The sequence below is a fragment of the Triticum aestivum genome, chromosome 4B (genome assembly GCF_018294505.1).
Source record: "Triticum aestivum cultivar Chinese Spring chromosome 4B, IWGSC CS RefSeq v2.1, whole genome shotgun sequence".
NCBI lineage: Eukaryota > Viridiplantae > Streptophyta > Magnoliopsida > Poales > Poaceae > Triticum > Triticum aestivum.
Window position 1 is genome coordinate 628,792,722 of NC_057804.1, and position 12,382 is coordinate 628,805,103.

A 12,382-nucleotide genomic window follows, 5' to 3' on the forward strand; every position below is an offset into this window, starting at 1 on the left:
TCACCACTGCTGATCACTGCATGAGTAGACAACGCTTAACCAGAGTGACTGTTGAAAGAGATTGGGTGAGTTGTTGCTGACATGACGGCCCATCCATCAGGTCAGGACGCCCCGCCTGGATTCGCCTGCCTGCTCATCTCCCTCCCGTTTAAATTTATTTTCTCCAAAAGGAAAATTGGCGAGCTTTACTGTGCATAGCAAGGATTACGCAGTGCCACCTCCTGTCCTGGTTGCTGCTGTGCAGTAGCTCATCATCGGTTCCAACTTGTGACCACACAAAAGTTGACACCTGTTCTTGGGTAATGCTACTGTCAGTGAGTACTCCCTCTGTAAACTAATATAAGAGTGTTTAGAACACTAAAATAGTGATCTAAACGCTCTTATATTAGTTTACGGAGGGAGTAGTATTTTTGACCATAAAAAAATCTGGACAGTGTTCTACGGGACAGGGCCCGGCCCGGCTTCACTTGTACTGCAGCTACTGTAGCTTCCGGACCATGGCCTGTAGCCCCGGGCCGGCTTCACTGCGCTACGGTAGCCGCGGCGCGGTGTGCCCCGGCGGTACATGAGAAATCTGAATAAACTAGCCAGCCAGGACACTGGTTGCTGTCGTGTCACACAAATAAAAATTGAATCCCGTAAAGTGAAGATAACGAGCCCATGTGTGTTTTCACAACATTGATTAGGGCTCAGCTTGTGTGGCAGAAGGCCGAATTCACTGTTTTAACCTTTTCAGCGATCTTTTTTTTTTATCGGTTTTCAGCCATCTTTGCCACAAAGTGAACTCGACATGAAAATATTTTATGATCTGACCCTTTTAGCAACGCCACAGCCTGTGACGTTTCTTCTTCATATTGAAACACCGAGAAATCTCGCGTTTCAGTCCACATTCAAACGCCGAGCTAGCTAGCGTTTTCGCTCCACATGAAAACGCCAAGCATGTTGGCGTTGCTGCCCAGGCCGAGACGCCAAAGCTTATGGCCTTGCTAGCTGAAACTCTCTTAGTCTTAGGAAGGAGCTCGCGGATGCCAACGCGCACCGGGACGCCGATGGTGACCCCGACCGTTCGCTCGCTCGAGCACCGCCGCGGTTGCCATCTCAAATCCAAGTGCAAGACATCAGGTCGTGTCGTCAGGAACCGCATGGTGGTGCGCCGTCCTTAGCCTGGCCGGTTCGTGCTGCGGCAGAGGGTTCCGGTGCATTGAGCTGGTTGTTGGTAGGAGCAAAGTGCACGCCGGGTGCAGTGGGAGCATGAGACACGGAACGAGCAAGGGGTCCGAGCTCTTGCTCTCGCGCTCTGCCGTCTTCGAACAGGTTGAGAAGAAGGAATAAACGGCGGCGCACATGGTCGCCAGAGTCACCAGGCTCGACCTCGTCGACAGCGCCGCCGTGCGACCATGCTCCCCGCTCGCGTGAACACATCTGCCCGGCGAGCTCGGCCGTCTCGCCGGCTCCCTGCATCGCTTGAGCTGTCGCGCATCTACCTGCCACCGCTGAGCTGAGCTGAGCTGAGCTCAGTGCAGGGGAGGAGGACGAGCTAGTGAGCGACGTGACTAGTGTTTGTTGCTTTTGCTGTGGTTTTAGCCAGCGGCCGTATCTTTCCTGATTTCTCCACGAAAAAGTTTGCATTATCCTCCTAGCTTCCCCAGCCCCTCCCTTCATGCCTTTTGTACGTGCCATTGCTCGCCGTAGCTAGCTAGCAACGCCATGAGCTTTGGCGTTTCGGCCTGGGCAGCAACGCCAAGACGCTTGGCGTTTTCATGTGGAGCGGAAACGCTAGCTAGCTTGGCGTTTGAATATGGACTAAATGCGAGATATCTCGGCGTTTCTATATGGAGAAGAAACGCCACGGGCTGTGGCATTGCTAAAAGGGTCAGATCGTGAAATACTTTCATGTCGAGTTCACTTTGTGGCAAAGATCGCTGAAAAGGTCAGAATAGTGATTTCGGCCGTGGCGGAATGGGACACTCACTCACTGTTGTGCATTCAAGAAAGGCCTGCGATCCTGTTCAGAATTTCTGACAGGAGGAGGGAGGGAGGTACGTACATGGGTGTTAAACACCAGTTTCAGTCCTTTTTTTTTTCCTGAAACAAGACAAAAGATTTCCCATTTTCAGTCTTTTTTTTCTTCTGAAACAAGACAAAAGATTTCCCATTTTCATTAATTAAGAAGAGGAGTAGACATGGTTCCCGGCCTAGCGGGCGATTACAAATTACTTTCGCGGCATTGTATTACTCAAATACTTCGCATCCCGTATGAGCCCAAAGAGAGGCTTCATCCTTAATCTAGGTGATGACGACGATAGTAGGGGCGGCGGTGTTGCAGAAGATCCTCGCGCTGCGCTCGTTCCAGATTTCCCACGCAACAAGCATCATCAAGGTGTTACGAGCCTTGCGCGAGTCACCCCTCTTGTGACAAACCTCGTCCCACCAAACTCTCACCGAGGGCACAAGTCTCCAATCTGTCGGGTCGATGCCGTGAAAACCAAGCGAAGTCTTAATCTCCGTCCACACTATCATTGTGAACCGGCACCGGAAGAGGAGGTGGGCTGCCGTCTCTTGAACCTGCTTGCAAAGAGGGCAAAGGTTGCACTTCGGCCATCTCCGACGTTGCAACCTATCGGCGGTCCACACCCTATTCTGGATTATGGATAGATGGATAGCAATGGATGATGGATAGCAATGGGCAATGCTTTCCATCTATTGCCTACTGGAGGTTGCTTCCCTGCAGGGCAGGCAACGGTCCAGTACCAATTATAGGTGCCAGGGACAGGGAGGGACAGTGCATTAACACGACTTGAAAACAGTCAGGAGCTAGCGATCGTCATTGCCCAGCCCAGGATTTGCCCTACTACTCTCTAACTTGATAACAGCCAGCAGAGAACGTTTGCGAATTAGTACCAAAGAAAACTCCAGTGATATGAGCAGAGCAGGAGCTGCTGCCTGCCCTATAGGTGTATCTTTCTCCACAGAAACGGAGTGAAGAGTCTGAATTTATCCGCCGGAGGAGTCTCAAGGGACACTAGGCGATGAAAGATAGCTACGGGGAGTGTGGCTGGCACTAGCCCTGCGGTTTTTGTAGGAGCATGGCGGCCATGGCCGTGGATGGGATGGCGGCATGGCCATGCCTGAACCTGAACCTGAACCTGGACAGGCAAGCAATCAAGTACGCCCATTGATTGTTACAATTGCTGCACTGTCTCTCTGATTGTGCCTCCGCCCGCTGCTCGCGTGTGCGTGCGTGCGTGCCTGTACAGCTACCTAGTAGAGTACGTACCCATCGTCAGTCAATCATCACGCGCGGCATGGGACTGTTGAAAACCTGGTGCTCTTGCAGCACTGCTGCATCATTGGCATCATGGGTTTCAGAGCGACCTCGCCTCTGTTCCTCTCTGTTTGAATTGATTCTTCATCCTCCTAGCGGCGGCCGGGTGGCAGCATACAGGCAGGCAGGCAGGCAGGCAGAGTAGAGTAGAATTGGTCTGCCGTGGCCACGGCAGCCTGGCGTCATTTGTTTGCTTGTCCTCGACACAGGTTGAATTCATGCCTACATAAGAAGGTCTTGGCGGCAATCTATCTAAAAAATGGATACGAATTCGAATTCACGTCCGGTTGCTCCCTTTATCTTCTGGATTGGTGTTTCGGTACCTGGTTACCGCATGAATGAAATTCGTTATTCTAACTCTATTTCTTCATGAAACGAGCAATTTTTTAAATATGTATATTTGGATCATTGCAGGTTCCCCTTCTTTCATAGGGGGAACTCCGTTTTAGCCGTGTTATTTAAGAAAGAAGAAGCAAAATACAGCAAATGATATATCTCGCTTACCCCAAGAAGATGTATCTTTGTCTCGCCTCTGGCGCCAGCTGTGCGATACTCTAACTGGACCGGCCCAATAAAGCGGTTCTGGTGCAAGGTTCTGTAGACAGGTACAAATCGGTTTCGAAACTTCCGCATATTTTTTTGTTCCTTTTTTCCTTTTGTGTGTTTTCTTGGCCGGGTTTCTTCAAGTTTTTTCTTATTTTATTATCTGTGTGTTTTGATTGGTTCTTCTTGCTTCTTTTCTTTCCCGGTTTTTCTGGTTCGTTTCTTCTTACTACTTCCATCTCAAAATATATGACGTTTTCTAGGCTAGTGTAGACCAGAAAAGTCATGTATATCGAGACGGAGGTAGTAGTTTTTCAAATACATCGCATTTGTTAATACAAGTTAAACATTTTTAGATACATGTTGAAATTTTGTTTTCAAATACTTGCCATTTGTTAATACAAGTTAAACATTTTCAGATACATGCTGAAAATTTGTCACATGCACATTAGACATTTTTTTATATATAAGTTGAACAGTTTTTTAGACACACTAGAGCATTTTCAGTACACGCTGAACAGTATTTCAAATACATGTTCAGCGTTTAATAGATACATGGTGAACATTTTCTCAAAAGCACATTGAAGATTTTTTAAAAAAAATCGATTTTTTAAATGTGCGAAACCCGGATGATTATTTTTCAAAATGCGCAAAACATTTTGTAAGCCTCAGGAACATTTCTTTAAATACCATGAACTTTTTTCCATATGGTATAAAACATTTTCCAAAGTTACGTGAACATTTTTTTTTTGAAATGTCACAGACCTATATCTGAAATGCGTGACCATTTTGTAAATGTGATGAACACTATTTGATGATTTGAACATTTTTTTTACAATTTACGTGAATATTTGTGCCTCAGATACGCAGACGCTCCCGCAAAATATCTCTAATTTGAGTTCGATCTGCAGCCCATGCCACGGCCTAACAGCTGAGGCCCAAAAAGCTGGCTTTGTAGCGCAATTACACCGCACGCGGTCCGAATGGTGTTCACTCATTTTGACGCCGAGGCAATTCTGAAAATCCCGCTGTGTACACGCCGAGTCGAGGATTTCTGGGCGTGGCATCATGAGCCTAGAGGAAGATTCAGTGTTCGGTCTGCCTATCACATGATTCTCAATACAAAACACAGTAGAGAGGCATGGCTAAATGAGGAGGGCGGGACTTCACATGAGTTCAGTGAATCCAACAACTGGTCCATGATCTGGCACATCCAAGTCCCCTCAAAGCTCAAGATGTTTCTATGGCATTTAGCCAGGCAGTCAATGCCAACAGGAACTGTTCTGGAGCACCGTCATATGGCGACAGAAAATACTTGCCTACTCTGTGGAGCCATTGATACTTGGAGGCATGCACTGATCTCATGTCCCATGGTTGCGAGTGTATGGGCGCTGGCCCCCGAAGAGTTGGTGTTTCATATGCTAGAGCGGGGAGAGGAGAACCCCAAGGATTGATTGTTTGCGATTCATGAAATATTATCTAAGGAGCTTTTTGATCGATTGGTGGTCTCACTATGGGCGATATGGGGAGTCAGGAGAAAGGCCATACACGAGAACATCTATCAATCACCCCATTCGGTGAGTAGTTTTATATCTAGTTACTTGGGGGAGCTGCAGCTGGTAAATGCCAAGAACACAGGCGTGACGGTGCTTAGAACTGAGAATCCAAAGAGGTGGATACCTCCGAGTGCGGGCAATGCTAAGATGAATGTTGACGCGGCTGTGTCGAGGCAGGGATCCGGGTCTATTGGGGTGATCTGCAGAGACCAAACAGGTATGTTCATCGGTGCTTCCACTTTTGGTTTCAAAAACATTGTAGACCCACCGACCCTCGAAGCTATGGCAATCAGAGAAGCACTGGCGTTGGCAGATGATCTATACTTGCGGCGGATTGAAGTGGCATCGGATTGCAAAGTGGTAGTGGAGGATCTGCAGAAGGATAATTCGGCCAGCTACGGTGCAATTGTACATGAAATAATAGCTCATTCCTCATCTTTTGATTTTTGTAGTTTTAAACATGAATTTAGGAGCTCCAATTATGAAGCTCACAACTTAGCGAGGCATGCATTATCTCTCGGTGGTGGCCGCCGTGTTTGGTTAGGCCATCCTGGGAACCTACCTTCCATCCCTGTAAACATTGTGACGAATTAATAAAGCCTCGCGACGTTGTCTCAAAAAAAAGAGGTGGGGTATTCTGGAAGACGCGCTCAGTCATCGGAAACGGTTGCTAAGAAAAAGTCATCGTGGCTCTCCGACAGCTGGAACGAGCCCAGTCGCCGAGGAATGGGTTCCAGACACTGATCTGTGGGCCCGCCATTGCACAGCCTGTCATTCGGGTATAAAGTGGACCCATTATATATGTTCATTCAGAATATAAAATAATCCCAGGCGTGATCCTCCTGGGCCCCACTAGATTGAGTACGCTTTGGGTGTTGTAAGAAAAGTCAAGCTTTTTCTGTGTAGCTAGACCCTGAACATTTCTAGATTTTACAGAATTACCCAACCTGATCCACATAACCATGCATTATTTATGGAGAAACAATTGGTGTTGGTTCTTTTTATTTAGATTTGTCAAACAACAAGCTGCTGGAAAAAAAATCCTCCGCCCCAAAATTCATGTCTTATATGTGTTTGGATACAGATATATCTAGTCACGTTAAATACATCTGCATCTAAAAAAATCCAAGACAATAATTTTGGGACGAACGTAATAGTTGCACTGTAAACTGGTCCCCGTGGAGGTCAGCTTACGCTACACTTAGAGGCAAGCACAAAACAAACGAAATTAACGGGCATAGTTTTACAGAGATATACAAGCAAACACAGTCCCAAAAGTCACTCCCATCTCTGTAACAAACAAACAAATGACTTATGTCACTTTTCAGGCATCATGCTGCTTCTCCCAAGTTTTTGGGGATTCTCGATGCACATAATTTTCCTGGTTGCTTTAGTTCCCCTAACGATCTACTCGTTTTGTCTCACATATTAATTGTAATAACATCTTATATCAAGGGACGGAGGGAGTAGTATTTAAAATTCAAGCACAAACTAGATATTTGTTCCCCTCATAAGTGGATAACAAATAACATATCCCACAACATTCCAAAAGACTAGCCTGAAGAGAGTGTGACACTTTTCCTTATAAGGTGCTCCTATCCCCCTCCCATAATCAAGATGGGACTAAAGTCGCCCAATGGTCAGGTTCTGTCGCTCTGACATTTTGCTATGCCCTATTTTTCTTTTCTCTCAACCGTGTAGTAGAACAGGGTATAAACCAGTAATATTCTGAAACAACGAGGACCTATCTGTGAACATCCTCCCCTGGACCGTAACCGAATCCCTTTTGCGGCCCACCCCGGGAAAGTTCCGTGAATTCCCGTTCCGTGGAGACAGCAGCCCAACACCAACAGCAACAGGGAGTACTACTACTAGTACTAGTAGTAAACAAATTTCGGGTGGCCAACAGCGAGGAGGATCGATCTCCAGAGAGATTAATCGCTCCCTCCCTCCCTCCCTCGCGGCGTTTCTTGGATTTGGCTCCGGCGGAGGAACCGGAGCGCCCCGTCCGCGTCTCTCGATCGAAACGCCGGCCCCGTCGCTTCCGCGGAGCTCCCCCGATCCCGTCGCCCGGTGCGGTTCGAATTCCTCCGGCCGAATTGGCGTTCTTGGCGAGAGGCGGGTCTGGATTCTTGATTGGCCGGTCGGGTTGTCTCTGCGGGGAGGCTCCGTCGGCCGGGAATCGCGCCTTCCTAGTCTGGCCAAGGTGAGCGAGTTCTTCGATCGGTTACTTCGGGAGTACAGCTGTTAGCGCTTAGCGGTGGGGATTCTATGCGGAATTCCCCCCTTGTTTATATCGGAATTCAGGAGTGAGTTTCAATGTTTCTTTTGTACTGCATGTGCTAAATTCGGAGTCTTTGTTCGAATCTCTCTGAGTGATGCTGTATTACAGACGAAAAAGAACCGATGCTCTCTCCATTTTCTAAAGAATGCTTACTAATCTTGGTAATTGTGGTGGTCAGTTACCGAAGCATATCATCAAATTGTGCTGCTTTTAATCATGTTGTGTACTTACTACTTTAGTGATCTAAAACGTACTCCCTCCGTTCCTAAATATTTGTCTTTCTAGAGATTTCAACAAGTAACTACATACGAAGCAAAATGAGTGAATCTACACTCTAAACTATGTCTATATACATCCTTATGTAGTAGTCCATTTGAAATCTCTAAAAAGACAAATATTTAGGAACGGAGGGAGTAATACATATGTGATCTAAAACATCTTATATATGCTTACAGAGGGCGTATATGCTACCAGTAGTTTCTGTAGGATCATTGCTCAAATAATACAAGCTGTGCAATGTCATGGCTGCCAATGGCTAAACATCACGACTCTTAATATAACACGCTTCTTTTCGCCAGGGAGATGTGCTAAGAAGGGTCTGATGGGGCATGATGGAGGGCAGGAAAGAGAGGGGGAGATCTCATAGAGTGTTTCGGCGGATGGCGATGCAGTGCCTCTGCTCCGGGGAGCAGGCCAATCTGGTGGATGAGCTGAACCCGTCAAATGGTGAAATCGAGTTGTATGCCAAAAATGACGGCCTTCGGGAAGCCGAGTTGTCTCTCCAGGAGGGCGGTTCCCTTAACTATGAGGTTGGTGCTTCATCTTGTAGCATAAATCTTCTCATGACCAACAGCGCCTTTTTTGTTGAATCTGCTCATTTTTTTGAATTCCCTACTGCGATGCCTATATCACGTTTCCCTTTTATGTTTGCTTCATACCGAATGATACTATATGTGACTGAAGTCCTGGAGCTGTTTATCTGACTGTTTCATGTATTGATCGATTGTCTATTTTTTTCTCCAGAAGTCGGGAATTTTTTAGTCTTAGATTCTGCTGCATCATGTGTCAAAAACATCTGTCTTTGACAGCTCGTGCATGCTTTCTGAAATCATATGTGCCTCTGCCTGCCATTTCTCTTCATTGTAATTCCATATTCAATTTTATGCTAGTTTGTACTTACCATCATATAAATCACAAAACAGTACCTACTCTGAATTTCTGCACCCTGTGTGCTGTAGTACACCAGTCTGCACTTTGTACCACACCAATCTGCAGTTTTTTGTTGTTGGTATGCTCAACTTCTCAAGTGCTTTCACATGTGTAAGAAAGATGCCTTCCCTAATGATTGTAAGCTTGATAGCCGTCCCAATAAGGGTGCTCCATATTTATTTCATTCATACTTCATAAGTTTGAATCCCAATAATTTTTCAGGAAGCAAGGGCATTGCTTGCAAAAGTCGAGTACCAACAGGGGCATGTTGAAGAAGCACTTCGTGTGCTTGATGGGATAAACACGGCTGAACTAATTCCTATGGTGAAAATGTCCATCAGTAGATTAGCAAGGGCCGATCCACATTCCAGTTATCCACCAATGTCCTTGCATACTGTTAATCTAGTAACGGAGACCATATATCTCAAAACTATAGCACTTCGTGACCTTGGGAAATTCAAAGGTACGACCCCCACCTCTCGTTTTTGTATGGATGCCCATCATTTGATCTTCTCTTCATTTCTGTCATATTATTTTTCAAACATTACTTGAACTCAATTTCGTTTTGCAGAAGCTGCACAGGAGTGCAGTATGATATTGGACGTTATAGAATCGGCACTCCCTAAGGGCTTACCAACCAAGTTTGGAGATGGTAGTAACTTGAATGCAACAATACGCAGTGCCGTTGAGTTGCTTCCTGAGCTATGGAAATTAGCGGATTTCCCTCCTGAAGTGCTCTCTTCATACAGGAGGGCTCTTCTTAGTAATTGGAACCTCGATGCAAAGGCCATTGGTAGAATACAGAAGGAGTTTGCTATTTTTCTCCTATACAGTGGCTGTGAGGCCTCAACTCCACCTCTTCGATCCCAATTGGATGGTTCATTTGTACCTCGGAATAATTTGGAAGAAGCTATTCTTCTTTTGATGATTTTATTGATGAAATTCAACCTTAAGAGGCTTGAGAGAGACCCAACTGTGATGCATCATCTGACTTTTGCATTGTCCATGTCAGGACGGTTAAAACCTCTAGCCGGTCAGTTTGAAAAACTATTACCTGGTGTGTTACACAGCAGAGAGTGGCTGTACAATGTTGCACTGTGTTACCTAGCAGAAGAAGATGATCTAGCTGCCCTCAATCTGCTCAAAATGATACTAAGATTTGGAGAGCACTCCAGTTGTCTCAAAGAACTTCTTCTAACTTCAAAAATTTGTAGCGAGAACGTTGCACATGCTGAAGAAGGTGCATCCTATGCACGCAGAGCCCTTGCTAGTCTCGATGGAGGTTGTGACCAGTTAGAGGTTGTCGCGGACCTTCTACTTGGCATTTCCCTCTCCCGCCAAGCTCGATATGCTCCGAGTGGTACGGAGAGGGCTTCTCAGCAGCGTGAAGCACTGAAGGTGCTTGGTGTTGCTGAAAAGAAGATGGAAGGCAAAGATTTTAGGGTACTGTACAATCTGAGCCTTGAAAATGCTGAGCAGAGGAAACTAGATGCAGCAGCTCTTTATGCAAAGAAGTTACTGAAATTGGAGAATGGTTCAGAATTAAGGAGCTGGCTCCTTGTAGCTCGTATCACGAGTGCTCAAAAACGGTTCGAAGATGCTGAATCTATTGTAAATGCTGCCCTTGATCAGACTGCAAAGTGGTGCCAAGGAGATCTGTTGCAAACCAAAGCCAAAATTCAGGCTGCAAACGGGCAATTTAAGAAGGCAGTCGAGACTTATACCCAGCTTCTTGCTGTCATCCAACTCAGGAAGAAAAGTTTCAACTCTGGGCTTTTTGTATTACAGGTAGCTACCTGATAAAAATCGATTTTGGAGTTTTTCCTAATGCATACGACTGTCGTGCTTAATATTTTCCCAGCATTATCTTTCATTTCTGTACTGTATCTATTTGCATGTATGATGACAAACTGAAAACAAAAATCTATATCTGTAAAATAAATAACCTTTTACTATAATAAGAAAAAGCCAGCCCGAACAGTTTTTATCATATCTTTGATTGATGACAGCTAGAATGACAAGCATCTTACATGATTTTTAAGCATATACCCATGTTGGGAATATTGCTTTTGAATAAAAGGGTAGAGCATTATTCTGTTTGCCACATACAGTTATGGGATTCCATTAGAAAAAGAAGTGAGAAGACTTCTCTGATGTCGTTGTTCAACTTTTCGCAGGGCACGAAGGATGATGGAAGCATGGAAACAGAGGCATGGTATAATCTGGCCCTTTTGTACCTAAGCCTGTCACAATGGAGGGATACAGAGCTTTGCATATCGAAAATAAAAGCCACCAGTGCATATTCTCCCTTGGCTTATCATGCTACAGGTGCTTCATATTCTCTTTAATACTAACTTCCCCATTCTCAAGAATCCTAGAACCGTGTTGACGCAAAAACATTTTCAGTAGCTCACAAGGAGACAACAATTCTTCACCGGAAAACAAAAAAATCATTCTTAATATTTACCGAAGATGTTTATCCATGCAGGAAAGCTACTTGAAGCAAGAGGGTTTCTAAAGGAGGCTTTTGGAGCATACTCCAAAGCATTAGATCTCGACCCTAAGCACGTACCGAGTTTGATATCTGCCGCCATTGCTCTTCGACAGCTTGGAGGGAGGCCCTTGCCTGCCGCAAGGTGCCTCCTAACTGATGCGCTGAGACTGGACAGAACGAACCATGTTGCATGGTTTAACCTCGGTCTAACCTATGAAGATGAAGGGGGCAGTTCATCAGCGGCACTTGAAGCTGCCGAATGTTTTCAGGCGGCTGCCCTTCTCGAAGAAACCGCCCCGGCTGAACCTTTCAGATAACATCGCATCCAACTTTTATAGGGAATAATCAAACTGTGAGCAGTTGTAGGTCTCATATATAGGATGAATAGTGGGTTTGAAGAAAAGAAGTATACACGGTACAGAAAATAGTGAAAGTACAAACACATGTATCATCATAATTGCGTTGATTTTACCAACATGTTGAAATTATATATAGCATGACACACTTCCCTGGCAGCTCTTGTTTAACAGGCAACTTTTTTCCATGTGATTTACAACATCTGGTTTGCAGTCTGTGCTTTAAGTAGCTTCTCATTCCTATTTTCTTTTTGTTTTCCCTTCGCTATTTCTTTCGCTGTTTTTCTTTACTTTTTTTATTTTTTTTCCTTTTTCTCTTCTCTTTTTTCCGAACCTCTATTTAAATTCATGTTTCTTTCATATTCATGAAAAATTTCAATTTCATTTTTTTCTTCATATTATTGGTTTTTAAAATTGGCAAACTTTTTAGAAATTCGTTATTTTTTTCAAACTTGTGATTTTCTGAATCCGTGAATTTCATTAAATCCAGTTTTTTTTTTCAAATTTGTGAACCTTTTCGTATCAAAGAACTTTTTCAAATTGAGGAACTTTTTTCAAATCCATAAATATTCATTAAATGAGTGACCATTTTTACAAAATCCACAAAATGTTTTT

General features: G+C 44.9%; 1 protein-coding gene across 1 annotated transcript; it reads left to right on the forward strand.

The window, feature by feature from the left end:
• The first annotated feature begins 7,305 nt into the window (after window positions 1–7,305).
• Window positions 7,306–11,926, forward strand: LOC123093696 (protein NPGR2). The gene is made up of 6 exons (XM_044515707.1): window positions 7,306–7,630; window positions 8,287–8,517; window positions 9,140–9,380; window positions 9,489–10,705; window positions 11,095–11,245; window positions 11,406–11,926. Exons 2-6 carry the CDS (start codon window positions 8,317–8,319, stop codon window positions 11,726–11,728), a joined length of 2,133 nt encoding a protein of 710 aa, XP_044371642.1. The 5' UTR covers window positions 7,306–7,630; window positions 8,287–8,316; the 3' UTR covers window positions 11,729–11,926.
• The last annotated feature ends 456 nt before the right edge of the window (window positions 11,927–12,382 follow it).

Coding starts and splice junctions, on each gene's coding strand:
- LOC123093696 (XM_044515707.1), top strand. CDS start 8,317: ATGATGGAGGGCAGGAAAGAGAGGGGGAGATCTCATAGAGTGTTTCGG. Junction 8,518..9,139: donor GCGGTTCCCTTAACTATGAG/GTTGGTGCTTCA, acceptor ATAATTTTTCAG/GAAGCAAGGGCATTGCTTGC. Junction 11,246..11,405: donor CTTGGCTTATCATGCTACAG/GTGCTTCATATT, acceptor TTATCCATGCAG/GAAAGCTACTTGAAGCAAGA.